The sequence below is a fragment of the Dermacentor silvarum genome, chromosome 6, assembly GCF_013339745.2.
Source record: "Dermacentor silvarum isolate Dsil-2018 chromosome 6, BIME_Dsil_1.4, whole genome shotgun sequence".
NCBI classification, from domain to species: domain Eukaryota; kingdom Metazoa; phylum Arthropoda; class Arachnida; order Ixodida; family Ixodidae; genus Dermacentor; species Dermacentor silvarum.
The window spans coordinates 141037299-141057185 of NC_051159.1; the positions used below are offsets into that span (position 1 = coordinate 141037299).

The 19887-nt window shown below is 46.4% G+C and overlaps 2 protein-coding genes across 2 annotated transcripts in view; both read left to right on the forward strand.

Annotated features, from left to right (window-relative positions):
- LOC119456104 (eIF5-mimic protein 2) overlaps positions 1-9489 on the forward strand; it is a 28117-nt gene extending 18628 nt beyond the window's left edge. The window contains exons 5-8 of the mRNA XM_037717705.2: positions 924-1010; positions 2974-3123; positions 6624-6966; positions 8693-9489. Of these exons, the coding sequence (XP_037573633.1) occupies positions 924-1010; positions 2974-3123; positions 6624-6966; positions 8693-8712 (600 nt within the window). The 3' untranslated portion in view covers positions 8713-9489. The remainder of the gene's footprint in view (positions 1-923; positions 1011-2973; positions 3124-6623; positions 6967-8692) is intronic.
- Positions 9490-17061: 7572 nt separating this feature from the next.
- Positions 17062-19887, forward strand: part of LOC119456106 (beta-1,3-galactosyltransferase 1) — a 44803-nt gene continuing 41977 nt past the window's right edge. Inside the window, exon 1 of the mRNA XM_037717709.2 lies at positions 17062-17201. The gene's annotated coding sequence lies outside the window, so the exon portion shown is untranslated. The remainder of the gene's footprint in view (positions 17202-19887) is intronic.

Genomic DNA, 19887 nt, shown 5'->3' on the forward strand with positions numbered 1-19887 from the left:
GCCGTAGCGCCCCTGATTTCTCGTTTCTCTTGCCGCTACTAGCGGTACACGGTTCGGTTTAAATTCTAAGTCGACCCCCCAACAGTGGATTGTCAAATTTGAAAAAATGGGTCGACCTACAATCGTGTAAATACGGTACTGCGCAAGTTGAAGTGCGCTCTTCTGGCACACTTCTCTTAGTCGAACTTCTACTTTGTTGCAAACCAAGTTTGACATCGTTGCATGACGAGTTTTGCGTGCCCGAACAGATGACGAAAATCCGCCCATGGCATGACATGCTGCGGTCACATGCCTCATTGACACATGGAATCGTGCATTGGGACAACTTTTTCGCAAGCTTTTTCATCATAGCCATTCAGTGCACGGAGTAGTGGTGACGCAACAAGAAGGGTGGCTCTTTCAAATGAGACCAAGTTGGCTGGGATCAGAAACTTGGAATGGCAGCCATGCGTTGCGGAAGACCCTTTTCTGCACATTGCATTAGTAAAAATGCAGCTTGCCGACATAGTTGAAAACGCTTTTACGACTAAAATATTGACCGAAGTTGCATAAAAATTTCCGAGGTCATGCATCAGTCACTGTAGAATCCAAAATGAATGTATTAAAAAATGTATTTTTCCGCAATTTTTTGCTTTTGACCCGTTTTCCTCGCAAAAGGTGGTGGGAGGACAGCTTTCATGGTAATTCAATAGTAGAACATAGGATATGTAATGCAGGAGTTGAACCTCCTCGATTGCTCAGCATGTTCCATTTCTCCTGAAGTTTGGCCAACCGGCATACTTGTATAAAAGGAGTAATAAATGCCGTTTTGTGTATGTGCTTTACATTGGCCACTGTGTTCTTTGTACTTGGGACACTTAGACCCTTCAATGTGCATGGTTTGATATAAGGGGTGCTGATTTGGCATATTCTTTGGTTTGCAGGAGTTCTTTCCTGTGAGCAAGAGGAGTCCGGAAAACTTCACAGCCACGTTCAAGGCACATGGCGTCTCTCAGCTGTTGGACTACCAGGTACTACCGGTGGCCTTAGCTGCAGTACAAATTTGTCTACTTGCATAGACATATGCTGGGCCTGATACTTCAGTACTGTGGATTCCCAGCAGTCTGAACTGCCAGCTTGTACTGGCCAACCTGTAGGGCCAAACTCCAATAACAAAACTTGGAAGGAAGCTATGGATCCTGTTATGTTAAAGGGAATTCCAAGTTAGTATGCCGGCACTGATTACAGCTCAGAACTAGTGTGTGCAGGCTTGCGCGCGTGCGTGTGTGCGTGTGTGTGTGTTGTGTGTGTGGATCATGGTGTAAGATCTATACTCTTTAGGTGGGGACACTTCTCGGCTTGCGAGCCGCGATCGACCAGATAAAGTAGCGATGGCGCACGTCTATTGGCCCAGTGACTGCAGCGGCGGTACGACGCAACTTCAGTTATAACGCAGGCGGAGAGCTTGCGCGGACAAGGAACGCGCGCATGCCCTCTCTCTCACGCTGTCCCCTCACCTTGGTGACCTACTTTCGCGCACCACTCAATCATTTCGGATTTCCCGCGAAGCAGTTGTTGCTGTACAAACGGGAGATTCAACCAATAAAAACCTTTTCAGTCTTGAAGTTGCGTCGTACCGCTGACAGGTATCTGCTGCCGTCACTGTCCGATCGGCGCGCACCTTTGCTACTTTATCTGGTCGATCGCGTCTCGTGAGTGTCCTCACCTAAAGAATACATATCTTACACCGTGGTGTGGATATGTGCTGGAAATGTGCGACGCAAAAGAGCAGAAACGGTGCTAGCGTACAACTGAAACAAAGCGGCGGAGTCCGCTTCGCCATAGTCATCAGCGGAAATTGTACGTGAATGACAGCAACGACGGAACGCTTCGTGCCTATCTGTGCCTTTATTGACAATGAAAACACATTTTTTTTTTAATTTGTGGGAATAAATTGATGAAATATGGCATGGCAGGTGTGATTTATGCTGATATAACAAAAATCAGTTTTGTGCTATCCATTATAGTTTTTGAGCAACAGCACTTGGCAGCCTCTAATGGTGATCCCCAAATTAATGAATTAATTACACATAAGTTCGCCAAGATTTTCACATTAGCATGTTCACAAAGGCTCATTATGTGCAATAAAGCTATTGGTTTATTTTTTAAATGCCGAAATGAGCACCAAATTGTTTTTTGAACTTTCCTATGCGTATTGTATTACTACAACCTCTGCAAAAAAAAAAAAAAAAAACATACATTTTTTTTATGAGGTGCAGATAAAACTGGAGAGCTATGTTGCACTCATCAATGTTTTAATATCTAAATGCAAAAAACAATGATTTTGTCTTCATTCGTTGTCAAATGGCACTGGGATGACTGAAAGCAACTGCACAAAAAATGAAAGCTGGGAAAACAGCTTAAAGCCAGATTTTTTCTCAATAAAAGGACAGCACGCTAGGAAAGTGCTGTATTCTACATCGTGTATTTTGTTATATTTCGCCACGAGGTAAATGAAGGTCCGAGGATCGAAAAAAAAATAAACGATAATTTAAAGCTTTGACCAATTTGGCCACTTCATGGCCTACATTGTTATATTTAATGGTTTATGCCATTGGGCGAACTTTCGAAATTAAAAAAGAAATTGCCATGTCCCCCCTTAATGCATGGAAGTCATTGTGTAGGATTTAGGTCGGGACTGCGAAAACTAGACACAGCTACTGGGAAAACGCAGCAGCGTGGAACATATGAACGAGGTTCCACTATAAGAATTCTTTCTGCTAAAAATAAATTTTTTTCTTGGATTTTGTGCATGTTTTGATGATACAAATTTTGGGTGATAAGAATATTTCACGCGACCCCGCGAAATTAGTATCGCCGGGATTCTACTGTATATAGTTTGCGGTACTGTACCTCAATTGGCAGGTGTTGGTAGCAGGATTGGCCAGGAGCCATGGGAGAATGCGGTGTTGATCTTCTGTTTTTCGTTTTCAGAAAGCACAGGAGGCATCGAGTGTCAAGAAGGATCTCCAGCAGCAGGTGAGCAACATGCTCAAGAACGAAGTACCAGTCAAGGAGATCATCCAGAGTGTGAAGGAATACATGACCAAGTACTCACTGCCCGAACACGATGTGGCTGTGCTGGTAAGTGGCCTTTCCATTTATTAGAACAGTAGCTCTTCTCGGGTTGTGCAAGGCATGTATGCCACCACGTAGGACAGCAAAAGCAAGCTTTTTCGACCAGAGAGATGAGTGGTTGGGTGATAGGCAAAATAGTCTGTAGCATGCAGCATGCCATAGACTGATCCATCGGGCTGCAATCTGACCCGTCATGCTATCTTGGCAGCTGTTGCGTTGCACTGCTGAGCTCGAGGTCGCGGGATCAATCCTGGGGTGGCGGCGGCATTTCGACAGGGGTGAAATTAAAAAAATGCTTGTGTACAGTCGAACCTCGTACAGCTCGGACCTCTTGTAACGAAACTGCTTATAGTGCAGGACTGGCTGTAGTGCAGCTTATAGGTGCAAAAATATGGTACTTGTAGAGGATGAAAACACATAAACGTAGCAGAGGATAAAAAAACACTTCTACCGTGGCCCACATGCTGGTTTGATATCAAACCCGCCAGCTACATTGCGATGGGTGATTTGTTGCCAACTCTTCAAAAAACTCATTGCGATGTGCGCATGGTAGTGTAAAGCATGTATGTCTTGGATCAAGATGTGGGTGTTTGCCATGGCCACACTGGGAAGGAAATCACGAGGCCTTCACTGCTGCGAGCCCTAATCGGTCACAAGGTGATGAGAATTGCAGCTTCCAAACTGCTTTGGTGCCTTTAAGATTGCTTTTAGTACATAGGAAGCCAGTGCATTTCAGCTGGGAGCTGTATAATTTGCCATCTCATTGCCTAGCGAGTCACAGCTGCTCTTGCTGTGTCATTGCAGCTGATTGATCATTGAGCAGGACTCTGTGGAACAATCAGTCTATTTGTGTGTGTGTGAACGTGTGCATGTGACATAATTTCATACAGTGAAATCTCTATATAATGAACTTCAGGGGACCGCGGTAAATGGTTCGTTATTCTGAAAAGTCATTATAGTGAAAGCCCTAAAATTAAACATTCTGCCCATTAACTTATCGGTTCATAAGTTGTCACCATATGAGCTATCCACAAAGGCGTCGCTGTTGGCTCTTGGCCCGCGCTGTTGCTATTTGCCATAGATTCCGGTGCCACGCATTACCGAAGCACCCTGTAATAAGGACGTGCTCAAAACAGACGCTGACGCCGAGAAAACTACCGACAAAAAGGAAGCTACGTGTCGCCTCCAAAGCGCAATGTTTCTTGTTTTATTTTCACAATCCTTGCCGTGGACACCACAACTGTTTCACTCGAGGTGGACACCTTAACTATATGAAAGCGCAAGCTCGTAAATGACACTGGCCGGTAAGTACAAAGTGTGACAGTGTAGCAAGCCCGCAAGTATGGAGGTTACATTTCTCCGTGCGCATAGCTATGTGGACGCAGAAAGCACGAAAGAGGCACGCAGAAAGAAGGGGAAGAGACGCGGCTCCGTTGCTAGGCGACACTTGTCTGGGTGGAACATGCACTTGCAAAACCTGATGAGTCGTCGCCTCAGCTAGTGTTCGAACGGTCCTGCGCGTGACAATCGCCACTTCGGGACCTTCTCAGAAAGAACGGCTTGCCTGACAGTTCAGCTCACCCACTGTTACCCTGCCTCAGAACGAAAAAGCGCAAGTCGAGAGCGAAAGTATTTTGCAGTGATGCCCGACCCGATGCGTGCCTTCTGGCGCCCCGCTGGTCCCGCTGCTCTACTGAGCTGCGCTGTTGGAATATCCGTCCACACGGGGCCTTCGGGCACACTGCGCCGCTGTAGAGCGCAAGGGCGCCATTCTAAACCATAACCAGGCACGGATCCATTGCAACACGCGCCGGCATGTCATCTGAGGGTTGGGTGGTATGGAAAAGGCGTGTGGAAAAAAACCTGTATGGCGCGCGCGGGCGGCAGCCGCTTCCCTTGTAACATGCCGCTGTCACCAATTCGCGTGATCGTCGCGCTGCTTTCGAGTCTTTCGGAACTCGTGGAGTGATTATCGTGGGCTATTGGCCTTTCGATAGGCAGCCGTCCCGCTTTTCGACGCGCCGATGCTATGTGCCAGCGTTTTTTTTTTTCCCCTCGGGCGCCGTCTCAGATTTTACAGACCCGTGCGCCGCGGCGTCCGTTTTCTGCGCCTTGTCGTCTGGTAGCCTCCTGTTTCAGCTGCCGTGACTGGATACACGGAAATCTAAGAATCCCAGGTTTTGGAATATGAGTTCGTAGCACTGAGGCATTGTTAACATGACACGGAAACTGAATAACGATCGTGTCGGTATTCTGAAGTTCATAGTACTGAAATATTTTTACATTGAAACTATAAGAAGTCAGCAGGGGGATTTCTGAAAAGTTCGTAAATCTGAAAAGTTTGTTAATGTGGGGTTCGTAGTAACGAGATTTTACTGTAGTGGTAGAGCAAAAAAGAAAAAACAAATTCAAGGTTGGACTGTACTTTTTATTACATGCAGTTACATATCTGATTGTGCTTGCACATTTGGAGGGTAGTGCATATGGTTGACACACTGTTGTGACCTTGTGAAAATTATGAAATACAATGGATTCTCGTTAATATGATTTTCACGAGAACCAAAAAATAGAACTTTTTATCCAAACATAGTTGTATATAAGATAAAGGAAATAGTGTACCGTATTTTTCGGTCTATAACTCGCACCTTTGTATAAGACGCACCCCCCGCAAAACGGCAGTTATTCCGGAAAAAAAGCGTATATAAGTCGCACCAGTGTATAAGATGCACCTGTTTGCTCGGTAAGCGATGGAAACAAATTAGTGACGTTTCACTCCGTGAACGCGGGTCGCACGCAAGCATATGGGTGCCATATATTTTCACTCCAGGCGCATTTCGGCCGGCGTGGTTGCCGCGATGTTCCGTATAAAGTCCATGGGCAATAGCATCGTCCCCGCGCGCCGTATGCTGTATGTGTGAGTGAAAGCGTCCACGGTGAGCCAAATCGTGCACAAGGAAGGGGGGGGGGCTTGTACTCTGCTTGCAACTGTGTAGTTTGCGCAGTGGCGCGCGCTGTATCTTGACAGCGATCTGCAGATGGGATGAATTCGGGGTCGGCCGACTCTTGGTCGGCCTGCTGCCCCTTGCGTTGCTGCTCCGTCCTTCTCGCACGGCGCTCGGGAACTCGATCACGAGAAGAACGTACCCACCACCTCAATAGCACGCACAGAACCCGTAGCAATTAAGTCAACCAGCGCGCTTAGCGTGGCCATAACATCGAATCTGATTTTGAAGGCAGTTTTTCCGGAAGAAAAGTACATAAATCGCACCGTTCTATAAGATGCACCGACGAAAAATTAAGAAAAAAACCGCGTCTTATACACCGGAAAGTAGGGCATAATAAAAAAAAATGTATTATCCCGAAAAACATATTATGCAGAATTGTATGAACGAGATTCATCTGTATAAGTGGCCAGTTTAGTTGGCAAGTCTACACACACAGTGACTGAAAATGTGTGGCAGCCTGAGGAAGCTTTATTGAAGTGATGTCTCTGCATTTGTGTGCAGCTGTGGACGACTCAGATGTCTGGCATGGATTGGAACAAGAAGGAAGAGCTAGTGGCGGACCAAGCATTGAAGCATCTGAAGCAGTACACTCCTCTGCTTGAGGCTTTCACGACCACTCCACGTGCGGAGGTAGCTCTGCTGGTCAAGGTCCAGGAGTTTTGCTACGACAACATGAACTTCATGAAGGTGTTCCAGAAGATCGTTATCCTCTTCTACAAGACAGATGTGCTCAGCGAGGACTCTATCCTCAAGTGGTACAAGGGCGCCCACTCGCCTAAGGGCAAGAGCGTGTTCCTCGATCAAATGAAGCGCTTTGTTGAGTGGCTCCAGAATGCCGAGGAAGGTGAGGGAGTGCTTGCTTTGGTACTTAAAGTAGGGGGTAGCTCGTTGAATGACATGTTGAGTGGCAAATAGTCAATTAGCTAGCTCACAGCACCATTAATATGTGTACAGCACATGTTCTCTTGAAGATGTGCTTTACGTTTAGTGTAGATTCCATGGTGTGGAGCAGCATTGATGGATGCTAGTTAGTTATGTAGCTTCAAGTGGATGTGGCAATGAAAACTATTTCCGTTATTTATGAAAGTATAATTTGATAGCATTTCGTATTTGAAGGTAATTTATTATGCTGATATCAGATCTGCATTTAGTTCTGAGCGATCTGCTATAGTAATGACTTATAACAGTTGGCATCCTCCAACTAATTGACATCAGTCATTTGTAATTGTAACAATTGACCTTCCCCGACGAATTAAAATCAGAAGTTGCCCCGTGATTTTTGTCATATTGTTCACAAAGACCTATTTTGTTCTACAACACTATTGCTTTATTTTTTACTGCACAGTAAGCAAAAAAAAATTGCTAACTTTATTGTGCATATTGGCACACAAATGATTTGCGCAATAGGCGAATTATCCAAATATTTATGGCATGCAAACAAAAATGGACATCCTTATAGCACTCATCAACGTTTCAGTACTTATATGCAAGAAACGGAACAAATCTACCTTCATTATTCGCGGAATGGGGCAGGGATGAGTGACAACTGCCCAAAAATTAAAAGCTGAGAAAACGTCGGCCAAAGTATTGTTTGTAAGAATCGTTTCAAGAAAGCCTTCATGCACCTGATTCAGGGTTGGGGATCGTTTTGTGCATGCATAATCTTGACTACAAATGTGCCTTAATGGCGCGTTTATAGTCTGACGTCAGCGAGCGGGTGAGCATCGCTTGTGGCCAGTCAGGCTACTTGCGCTGCGCCAGCCGAAATGTAATCCCCTCTAAACTTTGATGTGCGCACCGTCGGCTGCTTTCTTCGGAGCCTGTGCAGAACGATCCCCAACCCGCGTGCTGTTTTGAATGGATGTCTGCTACTGTCGAGGAAGCGGCGTGGGCGCGTTAGCCGCCGATGCTCGCTACAGGAATGGACAAAGCTGCGCAGCCAGAGAAGCGACACCAGCGTGCCCAACCTGCTTCCGCGCGCTAGCACTCAACCCATCCACAGTGCCACGAAGTTCAAAGTATCGATGGCAGTGCGGATTTCAGCGTGAATTAGCACGATGCGTAACATACATATTGCTTTCAGTGCATTGTTGGACGGACCGTGGCATCTACTTCGAATTATCCAAAATTTCGAATTAATGAGCTTTTACCGTATAACGCTCATGCTGTGGAATGCAAGCCAGTGGTAATAAGGCACTCAAGATAAATCACTACAAACGCCGTATTTAAGTGGGCGGCGGCAGCACTGGCCGCACGTGCTTGATATCGCTGTCATTGCTTCTCCCTTTGAACAAAACTGATTAATATAAACTTCAGTGTGCGTCTGCTCTGCTAGCCCATCCATGGCTGCCCATGCCCTATCTTGGAGGAGGTCTCTGGCAGGTGCAAAGACTGGGCGAGCTGATTAGGCTGATGGCTTCTGTCTTTGTGTCTTATATTGATAGGGGTGTGGACTTGGAACTGCAGTGTTCTTGGATGCTAAGGAAGTGCTGCACAATCATTTTGTGCTTCATTATGTTTCTTAAGCAGAACACCTCAGATGCTGACGTTTTGGTTTTTGCTGTGCGCAGAATCTGAGGGGGAGGACTGAAAGGTGTAACCTGCATGTGGCAAGCCCAGCGAGGCGCCTTACCTGACCCTGCCAATAAAGCATCGCACATACATCAAGGATAAAAAGGAAGCCTGGTGGACGATCGGTTGGGCATGTCTGGGCTGCCACGGCCTCGTCAGATGCACCTTTCTCTTCACCACCTTCACCGCCTAAGACTGTGACGACGATCACCACCAAACCACTATGCTGCCAGCGCTGCTGCCACCTCATCTTGAAGACAAGTTGTTGGAAGAAGGCAATGGAAAGAAGGCACTCTCGAGGGCAAAGAACAGGAAAAAAGAAAAAGATGCCACTGAAAGGAGCAGTTTGCCTCTCTCTCTCTTTCTCTGGCCACCATGTAATTGGAACTGAGCGAGTTTGTACCACAACTCAGATTATTTTTGTAATGAGGCTGTTCTGTCACTCTCCCTCACCTGTCTAGTTCCATGTCTCGCTCATTCCTCGCATTTTTGTTTTCTCTCTCCAGAAACTTTCCCCCCCCCCACTTCCTGTCCATCTGCCTCATGTCGGCTTGGGCAAAAGGAGACTGGTGATTCTGCAAAAGTACTGTTCAGTTTATTGGCCTGTGGATTGGTTGGGAAAGACGTAACAACTTTTGCTTCATGTATGTCTTCTTTTCCTGCTCTGTTCTTTCCATCTTTTATAAGATAATTTCCTGTCCCTCCTGTTTCTTTTTTTTTTTCTTGTTTTTTTTTTGCATGTCATTTTTTTTTCTAACAAGTGTTTCAGTATGAAATAAATCTTGTTAACTTTTGATCTTTGGTTCGCTTTGGTGCGTCGCGCGCGCATAGTCTCAATATGTGGACTCTTTTGTATGTCAACCTACATGTTGACCAGGTGGCAACTCCTAGCGTAGTGGCAGCAAAGCTCTTGTACTTGTAATGCGGAAAGTTGGGAGAATATGTTAGACACTGATACAAGACACTGGTAAAGGATCTCCCCAATTTACTTGCAGCATTGCACAGACAGAATGAGTTTGTATTTTGTAAAGAAAACCTGCCAAGTTTATGCCCACATTTCAGGGAACGATAGCTAGTCTGCATTTGTTTTTGAAACAAAGGTTATCTCGAAGTTGTGCCATCTAGTGTGTGAATCTGAAACTCTTTTTCAGCGAGACTCGTAATGCGTGCCTTCAAGGGGGCTTTCATCAGCCTGTGGTCAGTTTACTTAAGATCTCTGCAGTGCTCTGTATGATGCATCAGTATCGCGAATCTGCAAGCTCAGCTGTTCTGCATGTGTGGTCGTTCAGACAACAGTTATTGTTAGCTACTTGCCTCCATGGTCACCTTGGCCGGTATAGTGCAGCGATTCTGTCCGCTCAATTGCATGTTGCTCTCATCCACCTTTCACAGCTAGCTGATAACACCGGTGGAACACCTGTCCAACCACTGACAAAGCGCAACGGAATAGCATTGGAATTAGCTCTGATAAGTTTTAGTGGCGCTTTCTCGTGTGTAACGTCGTCAGCTGGGTGACTCTGTCACTCTGCTGCAGCGTGCGTGCTCGTTTGCTACGTGTAGGCTGCCGGTTCCTAGCACAGTATATAAAGAACACTCCGGAACACTTATTTTCTGCAAAATCAAACGGAGTCGCTGTTGAAACCATGCTTACTGTTGATGGCTCGTGGTGTCTGCCATTCATCAGTATGTGCATGTACGGTGTGGGTTTCTTGTAGAGACTTCCGTCGTCGTGGTGCTCTCATAATGGCTTGTCCGCCCTTTTTTGATGAACAGTGACATTTGTCCTTCGACTACTGTGTCTGCACAATATTTCTGCGTTGCGTGATTTGTGTGGTCGGTTGCACGCTCTGTTGGCCACAGACATTTCAATTTTGTTGCCAGTCAGCACTTTAAGCATATTGCAAAATACGTTTGATGCCGTTCTCGAGAAATGTGGTTGTTGCAGTCGTGTTAATGTATGCAATGCTTTGGTGGCATTGTAGAAAAATGCAATATTTTGCTACAATGTGGCGTTATGGAAGTAAATGGTGGATCAGCAGCTTTAAATGGTCTGGCAGGATGCAAGTCGAACCTGCTCAGAAGTATAAATTGTGTCGCAGTGTCAGAATCCAGGTTTGCCCTACATTTCATGCATTTCAACCTCCCAGCCTTTCCTGTCCTTGCTTTCTCGTGCATATTTCACTTACAATAGATTCTCCGCTTTATGCAAAACAAAAAATGATGTATAAAGAAAATATATTGTCAGCTCCTTCAACTTAGAGGGTTGGTGTCAATAATAGAAAATTGGCTAAACTATTTCAAAGCACTGTTTACTTTTCAAGGTGTACCGCTGACTGCACATCCACAAGTTTGCAGCAGTTGTGAACGGCCTAGGACTGGAATGTTATGGTAGCAGGGCGGGCAAAATTTGTGGGCAAAGCAGACAAGTTGCGCAGCTTGCGCTGCATTGTTGACCTGTATGAGACAAACTTGATTAGTTCCGCCATATGACTCACTTCGGCCCCTGCACTTCTCTGCTCGAGTAACCCAACTTGGCTCCTGCCATGGGTAGTGGACACAGTTTGTGGACGAGAAAGGTTCAGTGTTGCGAATCAGTGCTATCGCTTATCGAAAAGAGGTGAAAACCTTTTCCAAACATACTTAGATAATTGTTTTCAATATGTTTGTTTAGCGTGTCGTACATATCTTGAACGAAGATAAAAATTTTTAGGGGTTTCAGTTAGTACTTGACCAAATAAGCTAAAGTGCTAAATAAATGAGGACAATGAAAGGGTGCTAAGGTTTTTCTGTTTTTTTTTTTTTATTCTTGCACTATTAAAGTTACTTTTTCGAAGTAGTTTCTGGTTGTCTAAAGGTTCGTTGAATAGAAAGTCTAATGCTAACCTAAAGTTGAAATGTGGTAATGATCTCTAGATTTATTTGCAGTAATGTAAAGCATATTTGACGATTGCGAAACATGATAGAGTATCGAGCAACTACTACAAGGTGTCTAGCGACCTGGAAAGAATGGAAATTTTAAGCAACTGGGGAAAAATTCATGGAATTGTCCGGGAATTCCTTGTTCTACCAAGCGCAGTCATGGGAAATGGCGAAGTGAATTGAAGTTGCAAATTTCCGCAGGTCGGCTGCCCCTCAAAACCTGTCTTAACCTAAAAATTGCACTGTTGTCCTAATTGACTCGAGGTAGTAATTCGACAAGTAAGGATAATTAGAATTAAATTTTTAACTGACTACAATTTGAGGAATATTCATAACCAGTTAGAGACCAAAGAAGCTGATATTGCTGATTCGTGCGTAGTAATGAATTCCCACCAACTTCACCCAGCAAACCGAAATTAAATTGTCGAAGCGATCAACTGTCATGCCCTTGGCAAACGCACATGATTGACCCGACTGTTTACGCCACTAACCTTTCTCGCGGAGCAGTTTATTCTCGAGAAACGAGATGGCGCTTTCGGCGGCGCGCCGTACGTTGCCTCGGCGAAAGCGCACTAATACGAAACCGTTACCGCTTCTGCCCTGTTTCTGCGATCAGCTGTCGAAATGCAACTGGGTTTCGCTCATGCACTGTGCTTCATTCATGCTGCAAGATGTGGAGCGGTGGATTGAATACGTGTGGTTGGCATGCAAAAACAATAAGCATAATGAGGAATGGAATGAATATGCGTTAACAAGTTCAGGGACTGTTGCTACATACGGACAGCCCGTGTTGTCGGCCCTTCTCGATGCACGACATTCACCGCGGATAGCAAAATTCACTCATTCACCAGTGTTGTGTCGCTAACCTCCAAAGAAAGGACTTCAACGTCGGCAAGAGTGAGTACCGCTCGGCGCTCGTTAAACAATGACAAAGGGAGTAGCGCCGCTTCCTGGCCTAGTAAGTTTCGTGCACGTTATCTACCCTAAATCGCCCACGAACTTGGGCCCACTCTATCGCCAAGGTGTTAGGAATATGTGAATGGGCACACATTTGCGCCATAGCATGGGTGACAGTGACTACATTTACAGCCCGCGAATGGTCGAAGCTGAATGTTTCGTGACTGTCCACAGGAGTGGGCGAGTTTCTAGCGATAATACATCATTGCTACAACCTATTACAAAGTACAGAAAAGCTACGTTCCAAGCCTTATGTGCAGCAAGAACAAGTCTATTGCTTCTGAGCAAACCCGTGAGCGGTTAGGCAGAAAATAATCGGATAGTGATCGCACCGACAAACTTCACTGAGTCAGAAACGTGAGAAGCAGCTGCTTCAAAGTATTTGCCAAATAAACAAACAAAGCACACTGACCCCGATTCAATTCATAACCGGGAGCCTCTCTTTTAGAACAAGCTCCATGTACGCTGCTAGCGGCGTTTGGACAAAGGTTAATGAGCTAGCTTATGCATGTCTACGCATCGCTTTTCCGGTGCCAAAGAAATGCAATACGTGTACTGGACGGTGTGGAGGCGAGTTGCTAGGAAGCTGCATGGCCCCTTCAAAGCGATCATATCAACTGAGCCGGAACTGGTGTCGCAACCGGTTTCACCAGTTTATTTTTTTTTTTGAGCGCCACTAATTATTTATTATTATACTATTATCACATGTACCAATCAGTTATTACTTTTATACTCAGCAGCCCCACCGCAGGCTTCTCCGCACACATACCCATGATGCGGAAAAGTAAGCTTTCAAGGCAGCCTGACGAAAATGATGTTCTCTCTCAATTTTTTTTTTTTTCAATTGTTCCTTATCACTTATAAAACTACAATCATCTGCATTTACTCTGTTATAACGATTAAGTGTCTCAACTTCGCAAATTACGCATTTTTGTGCAGATACAAGGTATTACATTTTCGCGTGACAGATTTTGCCGTGATTTTTCAGATATGTCTGTAAACGGGCCCTGAAGCACTTTTTATCGAAGTGGAGAAAGCATTTGAAGTGAAAATAGGCTACTTCAGAAATACTTTTCCGCAAAAAGTACTTCAAAACGGTCAGCAGAAGCGGAGTTATTGGCAATCAAACACGGCCTCCACTGTGCTCCCGTTCCCTCATCAATGCCTTGCACTGCAAAGGCTAAGGCGGAATGGGGCGTGGCCACAACGCTACGCCTTCTTAATGTCACCGTGGCGTACAGTTAACATTTCATTTTGGATGTTAACGCAGACGCCACGACTTCCAATTGGTGCCTAAGACGCGCTAAACGTAAGTCAAACGCGGTTGTCCTCGGCGAGCCGCTGTGCGCTTAGCCAGTGGACTCGTGGCGGCACCCCGCGGAGGCCACGGTATCTACGCTGCGTAGCCGACCGCAGCTACCAATAGCAGCCGCGTATAGGAATCCGCTTCATTGCGAAATAAAGTGTCTAGAAGGGAAGGAGGAGCAGGCTTCTGTTTGAAAAGAGAGCGTTTGAGAGAAAGGTGACTTCACGCTTCGCTTGCCATGCTCCACACACCGCGTACGACAGCAAAATTGGCTAAGATGTTCATAGCAGCTTATGCTACCCGCGGACTACGTTATTTCACCAAAACCGAAGGGTGGTTCAGGCCCCTTTAAAACTCACTCATCCGCCAGTGTTGTATCGATAACCTCCAGGGAAAGGACTTCAACCACGGAACGTCGGCAAGAGTGAGTACCGCTCGTTACACCGTGACAAAGGGAGTAGCGCCACTTCCTGGCATAGTAGCTTTCTCGCACGTTATCTACACACATCCACCACAACACACATTCGAACCTACGCCCACTCTATCGCCCACGCATAAAGAATGAGTGAATAGAATCAATGCGCTGAAGCATGGGTGACTACATCGATATCACACGAATATTCGAAGCTGGACTTTCGTGACAGTCTAAAGAGTAAGCAAGTCACTAGCGATAATACGTATCCGCAACAAGCTGTTACAAAGTACAGAAAGTCTACGTTCCAAGTCTTAACTGTGCGCGACAAAAACAAATTTACTGCAGCTGATCACACAAGCGAGTGATTAGGCAGAAAATAAACAATCGGATACCGACCGCACCGAGGAACGTTACTGAGTCTTAAACATGACAAGCCGCTACTTAAAAATGATTGGCAAATAAACAACGGAGAGTAAAAGACAGTATACTATAATCCTTATTCAATTCACAAGCGAAAAGTTTGTTCCAAGCTGTGGTTTAGCTGCAATGAGTAGTTCTGAAACACCACCATCCCAATTATCTAGTTATTCCTAGTTATCTGTAAATACGTTGCGCGACTGCGTCGATGGTTAGACGAGGCATAGCCTCCTATATTTTTTATATAGGAGGCTATGGACGAGGTTTCCTCCCACGAATAAATTAGTTTTGATTAGTAATAACATACTGTACAGTGTGAATTAAACTTGTCGAGTGGTAGAGTGATTGGCTGCGGAGTGCGCGAGCGTCCGAAGCAGTGGTAGATGCTGGGTTATAGATCTGTATGTTGTGTGTCCAAGCATGCTATAGGGCTTACTGCAGCGTTAGCACGTTTTTTTTTGTTTTTGTTTCAGGGCGCAGCTCTTAGGGGCTCGTTCCTGCGGCCGGCGTCGGCCTCCTACCTCGCAACCAAGCGAACGAGCACAGCGAAAGATGACAGCGAACGCGGAGCGCAGGGGGGGATGAAAAAAAGCGGCGAGAGCGAAGAGGCGCAGGAGGGAAGCGGAGAGGAGGGTGCAGCGAAACCATGAGGCGGAAAGCGGAGGAGGGTTTGGCGAAAGTGTGAGAAGAAAAGCGTAGTGGGCGGCGACGATGGCTACGAGATGGCACCAGAGTAGCGCGCGTCGTCTAGGAGGTCTGTCGGTGGCGGCTGCTGTTAATCGCGCCCACGCGTCACCCACGCGCTGGCTCTCGCGATCTCCATAATAGAGTGTTTTAGTCGAGCGTCTTTACGGTCCGCTCCGCTCAGAGTTGCCCCGCTAAGCCACAGCGGAGCGGACCTTTCGTAGTTGCAGCGCCCTCTGGCCAAATTCAGCGTAGTGAAACAAAATAAAAAAAACCGTTTTGTCACTTTTACAAAGTACAACGAATATATATATAACTCATTTGTTCATGAAGTATCTAGACGGGTGCTTGTAATGCGTTACCGGTCCATTTTATCGAGTGGAAAATGAAGCTTCGACTTGGTGAACGCCACGTGATAGCCAGCGAGGTTGCATTTCGAATCCAATCCAATCCTTTGTGACGCCAATGCGCAGGCGACGTTTTTGTTAGCTGTGCGGTTCACTTTATTTCCGAACAAGTTGGAGGTGTATTACACAAGTTATTCGCTGCTCGCACGAATGGAGCCTCGATGCAAGGTGCTTCGAAGCGCGCGCGAGAGAGGGCGCGTGCATCGCTCACCCTCGCTAGCGAAAGACGGCAGCAACGCTCCCCGCTCCGCTTAGGCAGCTTGTAAGCGGACCGTGATACGCTAAACTAAAACACTCTAATTTTCGCTCCGCTAGCCCGCTTGCGGCTAAGCGGAGAGCGCATGCGCATTCGTGCTTCCGCTCCGCTCAGCAGCTAAGCGGAGCGTAAAAACGCTAAACTAAAACTGCCTATTAGCGAGGCAGTCGCGCCACCACTTCGCTCCGTTTGCAACTGTGCCGCACGGGACAGATTGTTCGCGCCAGCCAATATATCGCCAAATGAAAACACGTATAGAGCTGCGCTCAAATTTCGCATTAGGGAGTATCGTAATCGTCGGTGAATTGTATTCTCATTGCGCGAAATTACATAATTAGTCTTAATTACGTAATCAACTTCTGAAATATTATAATTATATGAAAAGTGTCAATGAGATAATTGTAGAGCGACATGAAAAACTCCCGTTACAGCTTCCTGTTGCTCAATGCGCGCTACATAAAAGTGTTTTTCCGAGCGTGAAAAAGCCCGCGAATACACGCAGAATTGCCGTGCGACTGGCCGCTCGAGGCACAATTTTCTCATTGACACTTTTCACCTAGTTATAATTTCTCAGAATTTGATTACGTAATTAAGACTAATTATGTAACTTGGCGGAATGCAAAAAAATGATCTGAGTGTCTCCAAGCGACGGCAAACGACATTACCTTGGTCCTGTCCAGCTACGTGGCATTCGCATATTTTTATATAGTTTGGCTCAAGTTACGTGGGGGACACCCCATATAGTGGCGCACACAACTGAGCTGCGACGATGTATCACAACGTTGCAGGCTCGGCGTACGCGCTTAAATTGACGATCCGCATCGCGAGGGCGGCGTCTTTCTCTTTTCTCTTCGAACGTCTCGGGTGCGTCGTCGGTCGTCGCCACCCATATCTTAACAGGGCGAGCTGCGGCAGCGACGGCCCTGCCAGCTTCGTACTCTTGCTCTCTGCCGCCTCGCCTCCACTTTTGGCCTTCCGGCGCTCTCCGCCAAGGCGTGTAGCGCGCGATAAGACCCAGGAGAAACGTAACGCCCGGGTTTCGCATGCACGCAACGGCAATGAGAGCGTGCATCGCGGGCAGGCTCGGTGGATGCCGTATCGGACCGAAACATGCACGGGACTAAGATCTGGGCGTCGCTTCAGTGAGGTGAGCGGTGAGCCCGACAAAAACCTTTGCGAGCGTCTCGTGAAGGTATCGCTCCGATTTCTCAGCTGGTTTGTGTGAACTTCCTTTCACTGTGCGTTGCTGTTTTGGTGCCCGTATGTCTGCTTACATATGGCGAGTTGCCTACCGAGTCCTTCCTTCAACTCTTTTTAAACCGCTCCTTCAGTGTAGGATAGCAAATCGGAATCTTTTCTGGATAAGCATCTCGCTCGAAGTCTCCTTCCTTCCTCCCTCCATTTCTTCCTCCTTCGTGTCACGGCGTAATGACTCAGGGTGGCCTTGTGTTATTTAGAGTGCAGCGACTGGCTGATACGGTTGTTGGGCTGATCATTTTGCCGCGTGTAACAAGTCTGGTCACGCGGCTTTGAAGCTTTTGACAGAGACGGTGAATCACTTCCCATACAGTGTGTGTCACTTTATAGCTGCACCAAATTTTTAAAAAATTGCCTGTGGCAGATAGCACAATTCTAATTCTTTGATCTAAACTACTCGATGAGGCGGCCATTACTTCCACGAGAAATCATTAATCTAAAAAGTTAATTAGCGTAGTTAAATTCGTTAAGTGGATACGCCTTGCGAACTCAGCGGCTATAATTCGTGGATTGAAAGATGTGCCGTAAAATAGTTAATTAAAAGTTAATTAGCGTAATAATGTGTTTTAATTAACGCATGACGAGTTTATTAATAATTAACGTTAAAATAATTAACGTAATAATTAGCGTTTATAGTGTTTTGATTTCTCGTATAAGTAATGGCCACCTCATCGAGTAGTTCAGATCAAGGACTATAATTGTGCCATCTGCCACAGGCAATTTTTAAAAATTTGGTGCAGCTAAAATGAAATACCCGGTATATGCAAGCCGCAGGGTCCTTAATGGAACACTGAACAGAAATAGACTACACTAAATCGGTTTAGATTGAGAAACTATTCTTGAGGAACTCAAATTTCGTTGATTTTGCGGTAATATGTTGATTATTAGAAGAGGAAATAACTGTCAAAGTTTAATTTTTAAATTTCAATGTCGGAACTTCAGGGGTACGTCAGCGTGACGTCCCGGATTGCAAAGTATTTATTTGGACTTTGACCGTTGTGGGTTCAGAAAAGTTTTTGAAACTTCGTAAGTTCAGTTTTCGGCTCTTATAGACAACAACGTAATCCATCTTTACAGATAAAAATTTAACTAGGCCCGGGCAGACGGTGTGAAAATCTGTGATGTCACCGCGTGGTGGTGCGGGAATTTCAAGGTGGCGTCACCACCGGTCTTTCGTTTTCGCGGCTTCTCGCGTGGGTAAGAGCGGCTCATTTGGTTTGTGGAACGGTAATTTACTAACGCAGCTCAAATCATCTTTCTCTTTGTGTCCATGGTATAATAGGGCAAGCGGGAAGCACACGTGAAGCATGTAGTCTGATTTGTTTTCGTTGCGAATGGAAACACACCAGTCGCACTCCATGTAATTGGTTAGTTTAGTCTTTTCACTGTGAGGCCTCCCCTGTTGATTTTCATTGCAAAGGGGCTGAATAGAAATAGGTAGAATAAAACGGGGTCGTCGTCGTTTATTAGCTGCTGAGTATAGTTTTGTCACTAGAGGTCCGGCTATCCAGAAACATTCAGAAAAACTAAAGCTTAAAAGCTCCAGCACACACACACACACACACACACACACACACACACACACACACACACACACACACACACACACACACACACACACACACACACACACACACACACACACACACACACACACACACACACACACGCACGCACACACACACACACACACACACACACGCACGCACGCACGCACACACGCACACACACACACACACACACACACACACACACACACACACACACACACACGCATGTGTGTGTGTTTGTGGCGGCAGCCGTCTCACGATGACGGTGGACGGTAATGCGTTTAGCATTGAATGAATATAGCAACACGACGTATTGCCACCGTGGCACCCGACACGCATGCCCGGGCGCCGTGCGTGCAAACGCTGAGAAACGCGTCATGCGGCAAGCGGGCTCCTCTCTCTCGCTTCTTTCTGAACACGTTGCGCCATCTACTGGCCCTGCCGAGAAATCCGCGCGTGGCCTCCGAGACGAGAAGCGTGGCGCGCCGGTGCCTGCGAACGCTGAGAATTGTTCCCTCGCTCGCCGCACACTCAGTGGCACATAATCAGTGACCCAAGTTGGCGAGAAGTTCAATGAAGAGCGGCACATATATCCAGTGCACTCGTGACGCAGCCTGCTGATGCTCGGGTTGCTGTCCTCGAAGAACCCATGGGACGTGTGTTCGATTCCGATCAGCGTCGGCGAAATTTAACGGATCATTTTCGTCATTGTAGAGCGGCACATTCCCAATGGCACGTACCTATAGTTGCCCAAGTTGGCTTCAAAGATGTTCATTGAAAAGCGGCACGCTCCTACTGGTGACACAAGTTGGCCTCAGAGATCCAGTCCCGCATCTACGGTGACCCATCTCGGAGTGAAAGAGGTTCGTTGAAGACCGGCACGTATGTACACGTTGCCATATGTATACTCAGTGACCCAACTTTGTCCGATGGTTGGTTTCGAACCCAGCAGCCCGATGTGCTTCTCATTTGACCACGGACTGCCCAGTGACCCAGGGAAGCAGGAAAACAGTTAGATACATAGTT